This window comes from Sceloporus occidentalis, unplaced genomic scaffold (genome assembly GCF_023333645.1).
Source record: "Sceloporus occidentalis isolate IW3139 unplaced genomic scaffold, rSceOcc1.0.p SCAF_3, whole genome shotgun sequence".
Lineage (NCBI taxonomy): Eukaryota > Metazoa > Chordata > Lepidosauria > Squamata > Phrynosomatidae > Sceloporus > Sceloporus occidentalis.
This window is the reverse complement of record NW_028316983.1, coordinates 183817823-183839658: the sequence shown is the minus strand read 5'-3', so window position 1 is coordinate 183839658 and position 21836 is coordinate 183817823. Positions and strand designations below refer to the sequence as shown.

The window sequence follows — 21836 nt, the reverse complement described above, 5'->3', positions numbered from 1 at the left end:
TAATTTTTGTAAAGACTAATAAAAAAATGAAGTCACTAAATGAAATTGACATACAGTAATTACTGAGTCAGGGTCATATGGGAACATATGGAAAGAAGGTAGTGAAGAAAACAAAGTATATGCACAGAGCATTAAAGCATTTATGCTGCAGAAGTTTGATCCGACTTGTTAAACTAAATGAGCTGTGTATTTCCTCAGCAGGTTATTCACATATGGTTAATTAAATTGTGTCTATAACCTGTAGCCTTAGGGTTTCTTGAAAATCAGTTCCCTTGCCAAACTCAATTGACTGATTATAATTATAATTAGCAATCTTGCCCAAGATTATCAAGGTGAAAACAAAAATAAATCCCTCAAGGGCAATATCATATTGATGTTGTGCATTTTATGTTCAAAGCTGGAAGAGGAGCATCTGCAGACACTACAGAGAAAAGACTTGGAGGTACAAAGCTTGACTCTGCAGAACAAATTGGAAGAGAAGACCTCGAGTCAAGAGAAAAACTTGATGTATCAAGAACTCAGACATTTCAAGCAGAACACGTTTCTCCTCTATGTCAAATTGAAATGGTTGCTGAAACACTGGCGACAAGGCAAGCTAATAGAGGAGCAAGGAGAGGACATTCTTGAGGTAACTGTCCCATGTTATTTAATGGAGTGAAACTACAAAGAAAAGTGACTCAGATCTGTTATGTACAGAATGCAGTTTAAAACATAACATTTATTCAAGTTCAAATATCAGAATACCCTTAACTGGGGCACTGTGATTAATTGTTGCATTGACTGAAGAACAGAAAAAAAGCACAGGTTGAACTTAGAGCTGCTTGTCATAGACATTTTAAAAGAGATTTGCAGTAAAGATTCAGCCATGCAGCAATTCTAAATCGCCTGTTACTCATCTCTAAATGGCTTCTTAGTCTGCCACAAATCTATGGAGCAAATCAATAGCTTTGCAAATACTGTCCTTCCATCCTTAGCATCCAAGGCACTGCAAAGCAGACAAAGTAAGCTGTTAGAGCATACACTGAGCTATTATTAGTTTCAGATCTCTTGTGATCTTTACTTTTTTCTAAAAAAGAAAAAAGATGCTTTGTTTGCATATTAGCCCCAGTATTTTCCATTGTAGAAAAATGAAAGGCATCATAATTTATTCTGTTTTTCTCGCAAAAGTGCCTGACCTATCATGAGTAAAATCATATAGGTTCTAAATAGTTCCTCACAAAAATGGATAGGAAGAGCAGAATAAGTTAGTTATTGAATTCAAATCAAAGATAGCTAATTTTTCTGCTTTGTTTATTCCACCTGCAATCCCATTGAACATCTGATGGATTTATGTTAACTTGGCAGTTGATACTACCCAAAGCAGTAAAAATGAGAGAGGTGTGTGTGTGTGTGTGAGAGAGAGAGAGAGGGAGAGAGAGAGATGCTGGCCAAAATCCACTTGTTATCCCCAACTAGAGTAGACTCATTGAAACAGTAGGAACTTGGTAAATTCAATTGATTTTATGGACTAATAGTTGGGTTTAAGTCACTGTTGTTTGCAGTTGTACAGTAGTCATGTCAAAGAATAATACAGTGAGTCCTATGTATTCTTTATCCACATACTCAATCATCCATGGCTTAAAAAATATTTTAAAAATATATACATTCCAAAAAGCAAACCTTGATTTTGCCATTTTATATAAGGGACACCATTTTACTGTGCCATTATATATAATGGGACCTAAGCTTCCGCACATTTTGGTATCCACAGGGGATCCTGGAACCAAACCCCTGCAGATACCAAGGGCCCACTACAATTCACTGTATTGTCTGTTGTTTAATTATTGTCTGTCCTGGAATTAGATATGAGCTCTGAATAATGGTTTCAGAATTTTGGATTGTTTAGCTTTATTAAAATGGTTCCCCTTTTTTGTAATTCATGAACAAATTCTATGTCAAAAACAGGCTCTTGACTCTTACATAGATGTTTGTATTGTATTGACTCTTACATAGATTTGTGCATTAAGACTGACTCTTTTATATTGTATTGACTCTTACTCAAGCGGGTTACAGACCGCCGAAAAGCAGCGGTCTGCCGCCGCCGCCGGTTGCAACGTCCGGGAACCACAGCAGCCAAACAGCACGGTTCCCGGATGCTGCAAAGAAGGAGCGTGAAAATCACGCTCCTTCTTGCACCCTGGAAGAGACGCTGCAAGTGCCGAAGCGCGTGCTCGCGGCATCATTTCTGGGGTGCGATGTGTGGATGCAGTGCGTCCGCTACGTCAAGATGGCGGCGGCCGTGTGGAATGGCCACCGCCATTCTGTACGGACTTGGTCCGTATTAGGGTAAGGGGCGTCAGGAAGTGACGCCCCTTTCTAACCCTAATACGGACCCAGTCCGTATTTTTCAGGCCCATCTGTAATGGGCCCTAGATTTGTGCATTCAGACCAAAGCTCTGTGTGTCCAGGAACTTTACTTGTTATTTCCTTCTTTCTTTCATAAGGAAAGAAGTATTTTGCTAAAAGAAATTTTCTTAGATCAGAATAAGAAAAATACTGCATCAAAATATCTATATACAAATTATAACTTTCATTTTACTCACTTGCCATTTTAGTTGGAGCATCTTGATCCCATACCAGAACTCAGCTTTCAGTCTGAACAAAAAGGTGATGAACAGGAAGAGGAGGAGGAGGAGGAAGTGTTCACAATAACAGATTATTCCCAACATTCCACCATAGAAATACGTGACCGTGGACCACCACTACAGACTGCAGAACTGTTGCAGCATCAAAAGCAGGTACCAAGGCAAATATACGTACTCTGTCCTGGTAATGAATCTCCTTGTGTTCTTTTGCTTTACTGTTGTCCAGAATATTTTGTCAAGGCCATGATCCTAATTGCCAACATCAGAGATGGAAGAGGGGAGCAGAGATGGAAGAGGGTGGGAGATCATGGTCTTGCTACAATCTCCGACACCAAATAAATGATCCACGAAGAGGATGTCTCTGCCTAAAACAACAGCTGCTTCACAATTTCTCTGTGCACTGGTAAAGGGACACTCTCTCTGCAGAGTGAAAGCTAACATCCATCGTCTTTCCTGTATGTCAGGAGTCAACAAATAAAAGAAACCACAGCAAAGTGCTGCTTCAAGATGCCCTGGAGTAGTTCCCAAGGAAGCCATCTTTCGTCTTCTGTCACCTTTACCATGTGTGAGGAAAGGCAATATTTTCTCCCATCCTTTGCTTTTTCGTCATGTCAAAAAAGATTCCAGATGGCAAATGCCTGTCGTAGCCCCACTTTGGGGCATAAATTCACCCTCCAGAAAAGAGAGCCAGGTCAAAGCATGCATGGAATCAATGAACAAGATAAGATGCATACAGAAACAGAGTCCAAGAGACAGACTGAGGATCATAGCCAATCAAGTCCCACTATGTTTTTCATTGCATCAAGTGCAGAGAAGCCAGAGGTCCATTATGTACCTAAGGCCTGTGTTCTAATGACCAGCAGTTGGAATCCCTACTACCAGTAGGAATTACAAGAATACAAGGAGGTGGATGTGTTGTTTCCAACATCTTCTGCTTTTTCTGGATAACACTTTGTTATCCAAATGTTGCTTACTCCCCACCCACAACACAACTGTAGCAGATCAAACTCTACTAGCAGAAGGCATCCATGCATGAAATTCCTCTCTCTCTCTGTGAGTTCTCTGCTGGAGTTTTGCATTTCTCCTTGACATTAGCATTGCCTGCCTCTGTAAACACCATCGCTCTCAGCAGAGGCAAATGGTAGTTTTCATGGCTAGAATTCCTTGAATCCACTACTTAATTTATCTTCATTTAGGGGATAAGATTCAGAAACCTGGATTGCGCCTTAAAAGTCTGGAATAAGCCAGCATGGATTTACCACATCCCTGAATGGATGTTACCACCTGCCTCTAAAGAGTCTTATTGTTCTGCAGATAGTTTCTCCTGTAGACAAAGTGGATCCTCAGCCATTGTCTGAAGACCCTTGCTCCTCCTGGAGTCTCTGGTAGGTGCTGAGGAGGGCTAGCTCTCTGAGGGTTCCGGTTCCCCATCTCATGAGATTTTCTAATGGAAGCATGATAGAGGAAGAGGGGAAGAAAAGGATTGTTGGGAGGGAAGATTTAAACCTCTTGTGCCTATGATCTTTCAGCAACCAGCAATTAGAGGGTGACCCAGAAAGAGGTCATCAACAGGTGTGGCACTGTCTCTTTGTGCATGAAGAAATTGATTATTTTCGTGCCCAAAGTGAAAGATGGCTCTCCCTTGCTTTTCCCAATACAGTCTAGGTATCTTGAGGTGGCAGGCAAAAATACAAACACTTCTTGGAAGACTGGGAGAAGTTCACATGCTTTTGGCTTCATACTGGCAGCAAGCGGCAAAGAACAGATCATGTCCTGACAGCCTTTTTTTTTTAATTTGTAAATTATCAGCAGGTGAACATGAGTACAGAAAGACAGTGTGTCAGGAAGAGGGAGGTTTGGTTGTGCCTGGTAGACCACATTAGGCCGGCAGGCTGGAATTTTCCCAGACCTCATTTACAGATTCATCCCTCCATACCAGTGTACTATAACCATTACTGTGGAAAGCTTTTTATTTTATTTAAATAATTAATGAACCAAGCATATATAATTTATTTCTTAAAAGAGGAAGAAAAACAATATGAGAAAACTGTGCCACAGTATTTTTCCCAAAAAGCTAATGTTGATATCATCTCTACTCCCCACCGCCACCCCAATGTATTGAGAGATTTGCCTATTTTGGGTTTGACCTAGATTAATATGCAGTATTTAGGCCTCAGGAAATACCAGTAGATACATGAAATCAGCAGTCTGCTTTCCAAAATAACAGCAGTGACTTGAGATGCAACCCAGCTTTCTTTAAAGCCATTGGCAGTTTAGCCAGTAAAGCCATTACTTTGAAGTCTATGAAATTAACAATTAGTAAATATGCTGTAAACAAAATGCTGTAAATGATGTTTTTCAGGATTAATATATTTTTATTTATTGTAACATTTTAAAACTGATCTTCATTCATGTGGAAACCTGGATAGTATACGAATAAAATTAAAACAATAAAATAATTAGGACAATACAAATATGAATTCAAGACAAAGCAAAAGCAATTTAACAGGCAGACTTTGTTGCATTAGTCAAATAAATGTGTCTGTTTATAAAGGCAGAGGAAATAACTCATTTGTCAGTAGAATACATTTAAGACAGTGAACAATTGTGTAATCAATAAAAATAAAGTAAAAAGTCAGAAAATAAAGTAAACAATAATGGAAATAATATAATGATTTCCGGCAGTACTGCTAAGCAGAAATTACAGCACTCACTTCAGTACTTGAAAACTATTCAAGCAAAAAAATATTTTTTTATAGCTGGGTCACTTGGCTCTCAGATGTGGCTAATTTTCTGTGAGAGAGAGCTCCAAACACTTGGGGCTGGGACAGAAAAGCCCCTGTTGTCCATCATCACTAATGTTACAAAAGCAGTAATGTATTGTTATTAAATTTTGATTTACAGGAGGGTTGCACAGAAGAGTTATGTTTCTTATCAATTTGGAATAAGCACTTTCTTTTTACAGATTTAAAAAAAAAAAGGGGGGGGTGCTCAGAAACATCTGTCCCATGAAGATTGCTGGCTGCATGCTGTGTTTCCAGCATGAAAATGAACATTGGATATGTGGGTGAAATAGGTCTGGACAAGACTGATGTCTGACAAGAAGCAATACAGTGCTTTATTTTATATGCAGCAAGATAATACCATATAATATCGTATAATAACATATAAACAGTATCTTGTGTAAATAAATACATAACTGATGAAGGTGGAAGCCAAAATGTTTTGCTCTAGATATATAGTTCAGAATAGGACTGTTTGGGGACTTGCTTTCACTGGCCAGAATGGCCCTGGAGTATTCTAGCCCTGAATTCTCCCCTTTACCTGTGCTGTCTCCACAGCGATGATGGGTGACTGCTTTCCTACACAATCCCCTTTTGCCACCTGGCACCACTGCTGAGATCACAGTGAGGCATAGAATCATAGAGTTGGAAGAGACCACAAGGGTAATCCAGTCCAACCCCCTGCCATGCAGGAAATCTCAATCAAAGCATCCCCGACAGATGGCCATCCAGCCTCTGCTTAAAGACCTCCAAGGAAGAAGACTCCACTACACTCTGAGGGAGTGTGTCCCACTGTCGAACAGCCCTTACTGTCAGGAAGTTCCTCCTAATGTTGAGGTGGAATCTCTTTTCCTGGAGCTTGCATCCATTGCTCCATTGATGCTGGGTCCACAGTGCCAACCCCAGGCAGCTTGCAGGGACCACTTGGGAAAGCAGCTGCCTATTATCATTGCAGAGAGAGCAAAAACTAAAGTTTTAAAATTTAAATAAAAAAATAGGTTAAGAGGAGGAAAGACCAAATTGGGTATGGACATCATAAAGAGTCCGTGGCCAATTTGGGGGTTTGGCCCTACATCATGTGAACAGGATGCAGTGAGCCTGAGCAGTGAGAGATAAAGCAAACAAGGGTATTTTCTCCCAATAAGAATGCCACCCTAATGAAATTGTCCAAATTTCTAGCATTCTAGAGTGATACATTGAAATTCATTCACACCTACGTTGTTGTTTTTTTACTGTGTTCGTATTCCTTTGGTAACTTTGTCTGACTCCTTTCATGGGATGCCTGAATGGTCTTTCTCAGTGCCCAGTTGAAGTTTTAAATTATTGAAATGTTAGAAATTAGGGAGGATGAAGGACATTTCACTGGGGAGCAGAATTCTTATGGGGCATCAACACCTTCATTTTACCCCACCCCTAGGGACACCTCTGTCCCTGAAAAGTGAACATGCTGGCTAGGGCTGATGGTACTGGACTCAACTAAGATATAGAGGACTACAAATTTCAAATTCCTGGTGAACTGAGTTGATTGAACCAAGAGTCTCCCAAAGTATGAAGTACCTTGCTCCTTGGATTTCATAAATAGACCATACTCTGTATTTGGCTTGTTAAATTTTATATGCTACATGTTTTGCAGAGAAGCTAGTAGTGGAATATTCTAAAAAGGAGCAATGACAAGTTCCATTTTGGGTAAGCTAGGAGCCCATACATCTTGGAAGCAGTCATTTCCAATATTCTGGTCATTTTAATTCAATATTGCAGACTGAATAATTATATTTGTGTCAATAATCAAGGAAAACTTCTTCACGGGTTTATTTGTAAGGCATTTGGTAGTACTTTATCAGATCATCCTCTGTGTTACAGCTGGCAAATATAGAAAACAAAATAAAAAACAAAGCACCTTTTCATCCCACAGTGTTTGAAATGGCAAGTGTGTGTTAATATTTTAGAATTACAAATGCGTTTTGCTTCTGCAGGCTAGAGAAAACCACCGACTCTTACATGCTTTGAAAATGCTGTTGGATGAATTCCGAAATGAGCTCCAGAATGATGAACGAGAACGTCACAGCCTCCAGCAGCAGTATGCTACTGATAAAGCTGCTTGGGAAGTGGAATGGACTAAGCTAAAGTGTCAGTTGGAGCAGGTATGGTTTCTTCACATAGTCTGAGTCTCCAAGGGTAGCTGGGTTTTGACTGAGGCATGGTTCTCAGACTAACTGGTTGATATAGTTCATGGAGACTGATTTCCAAGAAAGAGAGAAATGGCAAAATTATATTTTATTGCATGCTCTCTGCTTTTTTTATTTGGAAGATTTGGTATAAATTAAGTAAATAAATTATCCCCAAGCCCTTTTTAGATGACTTCAGCAAGAATTCTTCTGAATGTAAATCTCAGAATTACAGTGATTGTCAAGGTACAAGAATTCTCCATTATTATCCATTCACACAGGTCCTTCACTACAGATACCAAGAACTGTATGAGTCACACTATGCTTCTTTGCATAGATACAGCCAGAGTACTTTGAATCTGTCATGGAATCATTATATTAGTCCCAACATCTAGGGATTTTGGCTGAATGCGGTCATTATTGGTAACTGACAAGAAAGCTCCCAGAAATAGATTTATACGGCTGCAGCTCAGTGTATGCAGACCATGCTTTCAATAAGCTATACTTGCATTAATTTTAGAAATGGGCAGACGCCCCCATGATTAATGCATAATTGAGTTCAGCTCACTGAAACATTGTGGAATATAGCTTTGCTCTTTCTGAGTGTAATTACAAGTCCCTTCAGACTCTTATAAGGTCCTTCAGACCCTTTCTGAGCCTAATTACAGATTTCCATTGTCCTCCTAATGATAGAGTCCAAATACTTCCTTAGCAATCCACAAAGCCCTTTATATTGCTGCTTTGGTTTTACCTACTGCAGCAGCAGGAGATTTCCCCCTTTCCTTTCACTTAGGTCACCATGGCTGCAACAGGTAGGTTTTTTGTCAGGCAAACATGGGAAAAAAAGTTTGGTGTTGTTTTGTAGCTCAAATATTATCTGAGGCCAACCAAGAAACTGTTGTTATAATATTCGCTTTGGACTAAAAAACCAGCAGAAGGAAGTGCTGTATTGGACCACACACATCCTTTCACAGCTGATTAAAAGCCTCATGTTTCTGTCACCATGCCACCAAATTTGCCTCTGTGGTGTCAAATTTCTGTGGCCCTCATCATCATATGGTGATATGGTATCAATTTGGCAGTGGGAATGCAAAAACTGGCAGAGGTACATCCTTGCCCACTCCTGCTTTAAAACATTAAGGCATCCTGTTAGCAAAGCCTACTGTTTTCATTGACTCCTTTGTTTCATTTATAGGTAGAAGAGAAGGGTGAAAAAGCACAAAGTGAGACTGGTCTTGATGCAAAGGCAACTTTCAATAGAGAGAGAGAGGAACACAAGAAGCTTCTGGCTGACCGTCACCAATTAGTGATGGACTTGCAATGGCAAATCCAGCACAATGAAAAGAACTGGAACAGAGAAAAAGTGGAGCTTTTAGAGCGGCTTGACAAAGACCGACGAGAGTGGGAAAGGCAAAAGAAGGAGCTGCTGAGGAGACTAGAGCAGGTGAGTTCAGTGGCTGATCTATACAAGATATGTCTTGGTTACCACATTGCAACAAAAGGACTTGCAGCTTTTGCTTTCTGGTTTCAAAGTACAGATGAACTTGGCCTCTCTGCATCATTGTTTCTCCTAACAGATCAGTATACAACCCCAAGGGATTCAACAGATAAAAAGTATGGTAATTTTAGCTTCACTGCTAGTTTATGGGAAATCAGTCAAAGATTAAAGGCCATTTCCTGTATCATTTAACTCATCTTGCAGATGCACTCAGTCTTGATTCTGAGTGTTGCAAAGCCTTTTTGCTCTTAGACTGTAAAAATTGTGTTTACTTCTTTTTAAAAAGTGTATATGTTGCATCCTGTTGCTTTTTTGTTTTGTTTTGGGACTTCAACAAATTGGATCTACTAGTGAGTACAATTATGAAACTTGGAAGCTCCCGTGATTCTAGATGTTGGGGCAAATGAATGATCATGCATTTCTGTTTACCATGTTGCATCTGTTTACATGACTGGAATTTACATAAGTGAAAGTCTAATCCCTGCAGCAGATGTAACATCTAGGCTACATGTGCTCTCTGGTTTAATAGGACATGAATTTATCTTGACACACCTATATTGCATATGATAACTCCAAATTTCCAGAACAAAAGGTGAATAATTATAGTACTTGTGCTAATGTTATAATTATATAATGGCAAGGGTTTCCCAAATATCCACAAATGCAATTAAGTTTGGCAATATTACTGACTGCAGGGTCTGTATTTATTTGTCATGTAAAAATGTCTAGTATGGTTTTCTGTTACACTGTATGCTATTGATTACTCCATAATTTCAGGAGTTAACTAGAGTAGAAGATTAGAGTCAAAGCTAATATCTAATTAGGGAGTTAACCTTAATTAAAGAATCCTAATTTATCAAGATGGCTGAAGGCCTACTGAGCTGACATTAGGCCAGTTGAAGCTGTGTTGAATACAAACCCCTCCCAGATGCTGAAAAATATTTAGAACAGGGGCATCACTAGGGCAGTGCAGGGGGGGGAGGTGCAGCCCACATGGAGTGACACCTCAGAGGGGGGTGAACACCCAGTGAGGTGGTTGCTCCCATCTGTCCCAAGGCAACCCCCAGTGGCCCACTTCCACCAGCAAGGTTGCCTCTGCCATCCATCAGCTGTGGACACTGGTGGTGATGGGGTACTGATGCCACCTGGCAGCCACTTCCAGGCTGGCGGGGCTACTGACTGAGTGGGAAAAAGAACTGTCCCCCTTTCATATTCAGCCAGCAGCCCTGTCACTGGTGGGAAAGGACTGCCTTAAGGGTCTGGTGGAGCTTCTGGCCAGGTGGAAAAGAGAGTCACCTCCCTTTCTCATTTGGCTGGTTGTCCTGCAGACCCAGAAGGGGCTGTCAGCAGCAGCATCTCCTCATCCCCACCATGGCAGAGGAAGGCAGCTGCAGTATGTGCCAGACTGCCGGGGAGTGACAGCATGAATTACCACACGAAGGTAGCACCAACCGTAGTAACCTGGCCTGACTTTGTGCTTGCATGCTGGCTATTTTCTTTGGCTGCAAGACGTTCCATTTGTACTTTGATCTTCTCCATCCCATTCATTTTTGACTCTGCTGCTGACTGATTTCAGCCGGCAGAGCAGCTGTGCCAGCACATCTTTCTGCCAACTGACTTTAAAAAAATGGACTAGAAATGTGTGGTGTGGTCTCACATGGCAGCCCAGCCCTGCTCTACATTAAATTTGAAATGGCTTGCATCACCTCAGGTAGAAAAAATGTTAGACAGCAAGCTGGTTAGCATGCTGACAGAATTTCTAATATGCATCCATTTCCCAGTTCTCAAGTACAGATGTTCAAAACAGTCTTTTGAAAATACTTTAAAATATAAACATCTTGAATATTTTAAAAACAGCAAAGATCTTGAAAGGCTAACAACTATATTATGGCATAAGCAGGACTTGAAATTTACTTCACTTGGCTTGTTAAATGTTGTCCTGAGTTACAGTGTATTTGTGTGTGTGTGTGCACATGCATAATTAACGTGGAGTGATTGTAAATTATGAGGGCAACGAAATAGAGAAAGACAATGATAATTGAATTATTAATATTGGCCTTTCACAAAAAGAGTTAATGATAACACAGATATCTTAACTTTGGAAAAAATAATTAGCACATGGAGTGTGATAAGAAACCTTTTTGCTGATAAAAAGCCACAGGTGATAGAAGTGGGACACAGGTTTCCTATCATATTCCATATATCAATTAATTTACCAATGCTGAGTTATCTGATGACATATTAGTCTTTATGGTGTCACAAGAATCAAGGGAATAAAGAATCAAGGGAATAACATGGCTACTCCTCTGGGAACTGAACATTTGACATTCTCTTATTTCTGACTGTTTTTATTGTTCTCTTTTTGTCTATTGTATTGTGGTATTTCGTCTTGTATTGTTTTATTTATTTACTTTTTTGATTGAAAATTTGTTTGATGCATTGACAAGAACCCAGGGGCATGTAACTGAGAGAGATCAATTCTCTTCAGCTTGTCCAGCCAGTTCTCAGTAGTGCAGGCCAAGATTTAAATGATGCATAATGGTTGTAGTTGTTGATTTGCTCAACTAAGCTGACCTGGCATTTAGCAGCTTCATTAATTGTCCCAATGACATATTGGCAAAGTTGCTCTGGTCAAAATAGCTGGCCAAAGACAAAGAAAGGGTAACAATTAAGTTTCTGACACATTGTATGGGAGTCTTTACAATAGCTTTGAGAAACATGACAACAGCCAGAATGGTTGTTATTACTGTCTGTGCCATTTGGTTGTACAATCACTGATATATGTGAGGATTATATCTCTGGCAACATAATTGTATCAAGCCATCTTCACATGTTATTATGCTGCTGCTACTATCATCATTGTACAGATTCCTCAACCCAGCCTCTGACACTTCATGAACAGTGAAGAAGCCTACATATGTAGACTTCCTGTGAGTTGAATCTTTCCCATTCAGGATTCTGCTCATATGGACATCCTCCATGCATAGAGGTCATCTGTATGTGTTGGCTTTCCTATCACATAGTTCAACACTCATTTGTGACAAAACTGGGGAAATGACATGATGTTGAGAGCTAGGCCAACAATGCAGCTTCACTTCCCCCTTAAATCCTTGAAGCCCTATTTTGTGATTATGGGTGAAGTTATAGCAGATGTTTCAAAGCAAAAATGGGCAGTTCATATTCACATTATATTTACATGTGACAATTATTAATAAAAACAACCTTCCTTAAATTTCCTCATCACCATACCTTATTGGATATTTTTGTGCTAAAGTAATTGTTTCTAATATAATTAGAATGTAAATTAATTGTTCCTAATTATTTGCTAATGTAATTGCTTCATTGAGACTACTGAGTCCATGTAGTCTCAGTGAGAGCCAGCACAATGTAGTGGTTTGAGTGTTGGTTTATGACTCTGGAGACCAGGGTATGAATCACCATTTGGCCATGGAAACCCACTGGGTGACCCTCAGCATGTCACACTGTCTCAGCCTCAGAGGAAGGCAAGACAAACCACTTCTGAACAAATTATGTCAAGCAATCCCTGTAATAGATAGTCTTAGGGCCTGTACAGACAGGCCAAAATAAAGCTGCTTTGGGTCACTTTGGAGGTATGCTGTTTAAATGATGCATATGTCCTAAGAGTCCGGAAGCCACGCCAAAGCCACTCTTCAGTCCTTAAGACTGGAGCGTGGCTTTGGCTTGGCTTCTAGACTCCTAGGATGCATACATCATTTAAACAGCATACTTCCAAAGTGACCCAAAGCAGCTTTATTTTGGCCTGTCTGTATGGGGCCTTAGCCAGAAACAACTTGAAGGTATATAACAATACTTACAAGTATAAGTGACGAAACTTAATAATTTGCTCAACCACTTTTGAAGTTGTCAGTTAAGTCAGAGTAAAAACTAGAGGAATAAGATATACATGATATATATGTGTGTGTGTGTGTGTGTGAGCGAGTGATCTACAGGTTTTATAACTTGGTGATTACAGCAAGAAGAGTATATTTCCAACAGCTATTCTGATTTTTTCGCCCTGCATTATTTAAACTATTAGTGCTTAGACCAGTGTGTTCCTGATTTTCATAAATGAGTGCTTAAAAGGGCTAATGTGCAATCTCCAAAGGTTTGTGTGAATAATTGCTACTCTTTTCATTTATAAATGAGCCGTGCACTATTTCTGTTCTTCATAAAATGATGTTTGTGCTGTGTCCTCCTGCAGTAATGCTCCTAAAAATAGCAGGAAACAATGTGTTGGGTTGTTGCAGTCTAGTAAAATTATTGCAGAACCCATACAATCTTTGTGTACAACTAAAGGGTGGATGAAGTGCAGCCCATGGCCTGCACATTATCCCAGTCCCTCTCCTCAGCACACCCTAACTCCCAGATTTCCCACTTTTTAAAATAAAAACAAATGAAATACTACTCTAAAATGGCTCTAAATGTCATCATTGTTCACAATAGCACTCTCCCAATCTTTTCTTGAGCCCAAAACTTGCTATGAAAAAAAATGGCTTATCCTAGCCAAAATAATGGAAGTACAAAGTGAAAGTGACTTCCGTTCATTTCTGGGTTGACCTTCCAAATAATTGTCACTGCCATAAGGAGTAAAATTGGCACCTAGATTTGCATACATCTGATTTAAGAATCTAATTGTAATAGTTTGCTTCTGAAATTTCATTTCAGTTCCCTGTCTACTGGGACACATGTGGCTATTCTTTTCTTAAACTCAAAACAAGATACATGATTTCTCATCTTTCTTAAGAATAATGATCATGTCCATTCATTACCAAAATCTCCTTGTAAACTTGCATGTATTTATACCATACAAGTATGAGAATTCTTAAAAAAAGGGTGTTACTATTTCCAAAGGACTAAGCAGCCAAGAAAAGCAATTGCAGATCTGGCTTTTTCGTCATGCAGATTCACAAAAGCATCTGTGCTTATAATCAAGCAATTCCTTGTATAGCAGGAATTTTCTGGAGTTTTGGATATTGCTAGTTCAACAACTTCTTAGCAAATATTGCCCATAATATACATTCTGTAGAAGTGATTAGCATATCTCTGTGAATCTTTATGCATTAAAACAGCATGTATCAGTAAAATAAAAAGACAGATAATTTGAAATATTGGTATAAGAGATATATATTTGTGATAGCCTTAACAATTTTCCTTTCTGTCTACTTTCATCATAATATATAGAAACTTACTCTAAGTTATGGAGGATAAAATAGATCATTTTAGATAATTATGGAAATACAGCTTATACGTAGAAGCATGTTGACCTACATTTTCAAGGCTTCCAAATATTCTCTTTCAAGTGCACAGTTAGTGTTATCTCTTGAGACACAACATCAGATCTAATTTTGTCCTGATTGTGACTGCAAGCCTTTAGGTTTTTGGACTAATTATTTCACAACTTGCTTTTTTGTTGCTGCTACTTAATTAAGAAGAGGAATCTTTTGCTTTTCTGTTATATTTGCATATATACACAGAGATCTTATTACCTAAATATTGAAAACAGCCATGCAGTCAGTATCAGTGTTGTTCTGTTACTTCTAGTTGTTTCCAACTTATGGCAACTCTAAGGCAACCCAATCACAGGTTTTTCTTGACAATTTGTTCAGAGGAGGTTTATCTTTGCCCTTTTCTAAAGCTGAGAGATTGTGACTTGTCCAAGGTTATGTAATGGGTTTCCATGGCTGAGCATTGATTCAAACTCTGGTTTCCAGATACCTTGTCCAGCACTCCAACCACTACACCTTGCTGATTCTCGTGACGATCTATGTTGTGTTTTAAAGATGAGTCAGCCATTGAATTCTGGCAACTTATCTAGCGCCCATAAGGTGACCACAGATTGACCCTACTCTGATGTACACAAGAGAGAGCAAGTTCACTGTCCTGTGTCTTGATATAAAGTTCACTAAGTGAAAAGATGCACAAATCCACCTAGAAAGCATTTTTATGTTCTTTGATTGAGAGCTCTGATACTGAAGCATTCAGTCTTGCCATCAGGGCGGAACTGAAGGAGGAATCAGTTCATCCATAGATTTCTGTTTTGTTTCAGAAGGAAACAGTTCTCTTCCACTGCAATCAATGGCTGGGTCTTAGGAGTAGCTATGAAACCTTTTGCATATTCAGAGATACCAATTGGTCCAATGTGATCTGCTTTCTGGTAATATGTTTAGCAATGCAGCCTAAAACACTGAACTAGGAATGTGAAGTTACCATGTAGGTATGCTCTTACTAGCAGACATGGTAATCAAGAACTATTCTTTTTAAGCATGAGAGTTGTTAGATGAGAAAGTTTTTAATTTCTGATGGATAGAATCATTTTCTTTGTCTTTCTTGGAGATTCCAGTACAGTTGCTATTAGTGTCATGCAAGTCATACGAATCTAACAAGATTTGTAAGGTGAAATAACTGAAGTCTATAATGCAGAATAAAATCAATGGTATAGAAACCTGACATACTTTGAATTTGTATAGCCAGCTGAATTTATTTATGATTTCCCCCCTTAGCTTCAGAAAATACATCCACAAAGAGAAGACAGTATTCTTTGTGACTCAAGAGAAACTGGCCTTCCTTTATTTTCAAGTCAAGGGAGCCATCATGTGCCTCGTCCAATGGGGTCACGATCCTACTCCGATTCGGACACTGTGAGGTTTGAAGATCGGACACTGTCTAAGCTAAAAGAAAGTGACAGGTGCACTGCCACAGAAAACCTCTTTCTAGATACATTGTCCCTTGATTCCCCGGATGATTCTGAAGAACCACATCCTCAGAAATTGGAACGAGAAAAGTTTTTAACTTGTGAAAATGAGGTGTGTCGCTTACCTTTTATATTTTCAAATATGGTAATCATGCAATAGTCTTTACTTAAGTTTGTGGACAAGAAATTCTTGATTAGTCAGTAAATCTTTTCCTACAGAACACTGCAGCTTATAACCAGGATTGCCCAATCGAGTTCACCCACCCCTCTGTTTCCTTCACTTTAGTTTGTAGCAGATTTCACTGGAGAAGCAGCTTCTGATGGAGGCATCAATGTGGATGCTGGGCCCTGTTTGTAGATGGTAGCCTTCAGATCCCTAATGGTCCCTGAAATGAGGTTGATTGCAAAAACACCTTCAAGAGAAAATGTTAAATCAACCCTTTTTTCCCAGGGCTACTTCTTCAACCAATGCTGCATCCCACCTGCCTGTCCTCTGACTCTCATAAAAGACCCTGAAACAAAGGCCCCATACAGACAGACCAAAATAAAGCTTCTTCAGGTCACTTTGGAGGTATGCGGATTAAATGATGCATACGTCGTAAGAGTCCGGAAGCTGCACCAAAGCTACACTCAAGTCCTTAGGACTGGATTGTGGCTTTAGTGAGGCTTCCGGACTCGTACTATGCATGCATCATTTAAACAGCATACCTCCAAAGTAACCCGAAGCAGCTTTATTTTGGCCTGTCTGGATGGGGCCAAAGCTATGTAATTAAGCCTCAAGGTGGTTAGATAAGGTTCTGAAATATAACATAAATGAATTTCACCAAGTCCTTGCTCCTGGCTGGGCAGCTGAGCAGAGAGGTTTAGTCTAACCTGCCCTGTCGGGGAGTTTCTGTTTACTTTGGGAACAAGTGAAAGAAGGTTCTTTAAGCACCCATAGACTTTCTAAAAATGTAATTGATGCTGTCGAGGACCTTAATATACTATGAGTGAAAGCTTAAGAAGCAACTTGGTTAATAGAAAACATGTGGCTGGGAAGTGCCAGTTACTTTGTTGTTTCTGATGAAGTCATCCTTGACCTTATCAGATGTAGGAAGGGGACAAGCTAGATCAGTAATGAGCAAAACTGCCCACATGCTTCAAATATTTGTTACCCCCCCCCCCCCTTCTACAATAATGCTGTCAATTTTCCTGGCCTGTAGATTTTCTCCCACTCTGTGTAGGCTTCTAAATGTCATGAAATTTGACTCTCAGCAGTGAAGCGTGCACACATATTAGAAAAATGCATGAGAGTGTTGTAGCAACACAAATGAAAGTCACATCTCACTGTGTAGATTTATTTTTTGTGTGTGTGTGTTTTTAAGGGAAATTCCTGGACATAATTTCCATTGACACTGTGTGTATTCATGTGTGTGCATGTGTACCTATATTGTTGTGTTTGTGTTTGTATGAGTGCATGGGTATGAGTAAATAAATGTGAGTGATTTCAGTGTTGGGATCAGAGTATAAGGGCTGCTATAGCTCCAGATCTTGCCCCAGATTGAATGCTATTCACGCATTTTGCGCTCCTTATATGGCAACAAAATGTCAGTCTCATTTCCACACTATGCATAGGATTGAAGAGAGAGTGCTCCTGGGTTTGGGCCTTTAATATTGACATTTATTTTGAAAAATTATATTTTGTCATTGTATATAAAATTGTTTATCTTACTAGAACTTTAAACAGTTATCTTTTTAAATGTAAAGTACATCTTTTCACAACAACACTGGATGTTGTGACGAATCTTTATGGTATTCCCCATGTAAAGAAAGTCTACCCACACATTTAATAGCAATACTTTAATGAGTTTTAGCTGTTACCACTTCTGAATTGTCTAGTGAATTTATAATGAAAACAATATGTGAAAAGGGTAGGTTGTTATCGCTGAACTAAGCACTGCTAGGTCTAATATCAAAGAGGATATTTTAAAAGAGCAACTTCAGACATGCAAATACAATTTTCAATATGCATTGCTTATCTTTCTGATCATATCATAATTAAATGTTTTAGAGCATTTAATTAATTTGTGTATCTGGTCTTGCTAATGCAAGGGAGACTTATTTCTATCAGTTAATTGTGTGGGGACCAATTTTTACACATGCATATATGAAGAGAAAATTCCTCTTAATTATCTAACAATATGTGGGATAGGGGAAGGGGTAACCACATGTGTTCTTCAAAGGATTTCTAATAATTTGAGGAATCGTAGAAACAGAATGCAAATACAGCTCACCAGCACGGATGTAGACATATATACAAGTTCAGTATTAACTGTTAATTTTATTTTCAGGAAGAAGAAATGCACAAGGGAAATCTTCAAAGGTAAGCAAAGAGAGGCAGAAAAGGAAACAAAGCACAAAATGAATTACTTGAAGAGTGCATTAACACATTTACCCTAAATTGATTTCTAAGATGTTGGAATCAGCATGCTAAAGCCTCAGGGTTGTTTTGAGAACTTAGAGTTTTGCCATCATAGCTGGTTTGTCTGTTTAAACATTTTTATCATACTTGTAATATGGCATTATCAGCCATCCAAAGAGCCAATAAATATTTGGGCTATTGACATATGAATCACCTGAATGTGTAATTCACTTGTCTCAGATACTTGATATTATCTATCCAGCTTCACTTTTAAAAGTACCTGAAGTTTTTTTTTTAAAAAAAAATCTGCAGGTACTTTGTGAATACTGTATATTTCTTTTTCACCCTTTTATAGAGATGACAATTTAATTGCTTTTGATGTACTTTTATTTTTGTGTAGTGTATTATTTTCATGTAAAATGCTAAATGCATCCAATTATTGGTTATAATACCATATGATAACATCATTTAGCAGGAGTAATTTGTTCTAATGTAAAATGTGTATATTCTCTCCTCAACAAAGTTGTCACGTATCAAATTGTCTTGGTTTTCAGAGTTCACTGTTTTCTATGGCATTCCAGCACTTACTGGTTTAGTTTAATATGAATGTAGCACTAGTAATTTTCTCAGATGGCTATAAGAAATGCCTGGCTGATACATGCATCTGAGGAAATAGACTGAAGTCTATAAAACCTCATGCTACCAACTTCTATCTTTCAGTTAGTCTCAAAGCTTCTACAAGATCCCTTTGCATACAGTTTGTAGTTAACATGAACTGATTGTAAATAATTGGCCTTTATAAGCCAGTTTGGTCATATCTAGGGTTGCCATAAGTCTCTACTATAAACCGGGACAAAATGTAGGACAAAATTTAGACCAAAATGTAGGACAATTGTAGGATGAAAATTAGCCCAAACTGTAGGACATTTAAGGTCCTCCATTTTTCTTAAATGTCCTACAGTTTGGGCTAAATTTGATCCTACAATTGTCCTACATTTTGTCCTGGTTTATAGTAGAGAATTATGGCAACCCTAGTCATATATATAGTCAGAAAATCAATGGAGACTAGAAAGCTTTCTTAAAATGACTTTTACTTTTGTAAATGTTGGCCTTAGCAACTAGGAGAGTTATTAGCTATTTCTAAGATGTTGAACAGTGGTGTCTTGGACAGAATTCACAAATGTATAAATTATGCTTGTATTCATTTCTTTCAATTTATTTAACATTACACACTTCCTTTTTCAGGGCAGTGTCGGTTTCCTCTATGTCAGAGTTCAAGCGCCTGATGGATATTTCTCCTTTTCTTCCTGAAAAGTCTCTTCCTTCCTCCAGCACCAAGGAGGAGATAACACCTCCATTATCGCCAGATGATTTGAAATACATTGAGGAATTCAATAAAAATTGGGATTATGGCACTACCAGAAACCATGGTGGAGCTCTGGAGAGGCCTGCTGAAGCCTGGGCAGAAAGGACAGAGATTGGGAAGGCTGGGAATAATTCAGCTCCAGATCCATTCCAGCCACCTTCATGGCATCTTACCACCAGTGTTACTCTGACAACTAACACAGTGACCAGCCCTGAGCACCGCCAAAAACAGCCACTGAGGAGTCATGTTGTTACGGAAAAAATGGGAGTTAGAGTCTTTCATAGCCCACCAGTTGTCCGCAGATTTGATAACCCAGTAGCAGCTGGCAATGAAGGAAAAAAACAGCCTGAGTCAGACTTTTTGTTTCCTGTGACCAAAGCTAAAGGTAATGTGAGTGAGGCAAAAGGTGCTGCTTCAGAAGTGTTTGGGCGATGGTCATGTGACCTCTCCAAACACCATAACAATTTCCTGGAAACTGGTATTCATCCCATTGAGCGCCCTATTTGCACTACTGTGAGTTTTGCCTCATCTTTGCACAGCTTGGAGATGTCCAAAAACATGAGTGATGACATGAAGGAAGTAGCTTATTCTGTCAGAAATGCAATACGTTCAAACTCAGCAGAGCTTCAGTTCAAAGACACAGCTTGTCAGACTAATGGAATCAGAACTATGGGGACACAGACTACTCAAACAATCAGTGTGGGCTTACAGACAGAAACATTGCGCAATATCACCAGCAGTCCCCACAAGTGTCTGACACCAAAGGGGGGCTCTACACCTGTGTCATCACCATCAAGAAGCCTCAGAAATAGGCAGATGGCACCTGCTATTGAAAAGGTTCAGGCCAAATTTGAACGCACATGTTGCTCTCCCAAATACGGCTCCCCCAAATTACAGAAGAAAACTTTCTCCAAAACAGACCAACCAATCATCCGAACATCCCCAAGCACACCTCAGAAAGGTTTTAGTGAATCTGCTTGGGCCAGATCCACCACTACAAGGGAGAGTCCAGTTCATACCACTATCAATGATGGCCTCTCCAGTTTATTCAATATCATTGACCATACCCCTGTGGTTTATGACATCCTCCAATGTTCCAGGTCTAGCAGCCGATCAAGGTCGGCTGAACCCAGGTCAGAACTGGGGCCTATGCAGGACATGTGCATGAGTATCCGTGGCAGGTCACCCAGTCCCCTCCGTTTTGGTGCAGAGCTACAAAAGGATGAAGGAACTGAGACATCAAGCATTAGGCAGGACTTATCTGCTCCTCCAGGATACACTCTTACAGAAAATGCTGCCAGAATCTTGAACAAGAAACTTATGGAGCATGCCTTAAAGGAGGAAAAAAGGCTAGCTTCACACAGTCCTCCCAGTCTTACAAATGAAAACAGCACAGGAGAAATAGTCAAAGTTGAACCAGGGTCCATTGAGGTAATAAATTTTATGCTTACATAATAAACATTTGCAAATGATATAAGCGTATTTGTGAATGCTGGTAAACAAACACCAACATTCATTTGATTCAAAATGAAATGGATTTCATAATATATATATTTGTTACATTTTGGGAAGAAATTAACACTAAAGGTTCCTACTTCATACACATGCAGATGTTCATATTCAATGAAGTTTCATTGTGTTATATTTAAAAGATAACAAATATATGGGATCATTTAAACAGAAAAGCTGTTATTATAATTTTTAATGTCTCTCTGTACTCTGCTGAGTTCAGTGGGGCTTAATCTCTAGTTTGTGTTTTCAGAATTACCTAAGAGAAACGGTACAGAATGATAGTTCCATATTTTTAAGTAACACTAGCTGCTACACAATATGGATACTTCACTATAGTAAAGCTGGGAATTGTGCAGCCTCCAGATGGCATTGAACTACTAAGTCCCTGCATTCATCATCACTGGCAATAACAGGGCAGCTAGGACTTGCAGTCTGGAAGGCTGCATGATTTCTTCCTCCCCTGCATTATAGGATCCATGCAAGACTTATTGGTAACCAGACATTTTTGGAGTCAAAGACTCTTATTCCACCACAATCTTGAGTGAATGCCTACAAGAAGTGGCAGGATGATATTCTGCAGGTCAAACAGAACTGAATGTAGTCTCGCTTTTGTTTTTTGTGCTGTTTTAAGTGAAGATCTGTATCCTTTGAATAACTTGTATTTGTTAAAGGTCTTAATGCACTGTATAACACTTGTACTGTGTTGAATCCACAGAGATAATTTCTCAAGAACATTGAAAGAGGAAATGCAAGTGACTTGAAGCAGATGTCACTT

The 21836-nt window shown here is 39.2% G+C and overlaps 1 protein-coding gene across 6 annotated transcripts in view; it reads left to right on the top strand.

Moving 5' to 3' along the window:
* MTCL1 (microtubule crosslinking factor 1) overlaps positions 1–21836 on the top strand; it is a 121832-nt gene that overhangs the window by 89908 nt on the left and 10088 nt on the right. For 5 of the 6 annotated variants that reach the window (XM_089517054.1, XM_089517050.1, XM_089517056.1 and 2 more), the window contains 7 exons: positions 398–628; positions 2595–2777; positions 7381–7548; positions 8768–9016; positions 15592–15894; positions 18113–18144; positions 19429–20980. In XM_089517054.1, coding sequence (XP_089373180.1) covers positions 398–628; positions 2595–2777; positions 7381–7548; positions 8768–9016; positions 15592–15894; positions 18113–18144; positions 19429–20980 — 2718 coding nt within the window. The remainder of the gene's footprint in view (positions 1–397; positions 629–2594; positions 2778–7380; positions 7549–8767; positions 9017–15591; positions 15895–18112; positions 18145–19428; positions 20981–21836) is intronic. The other variant, XM_089517053.1, reaches the window with a different exon arrangement.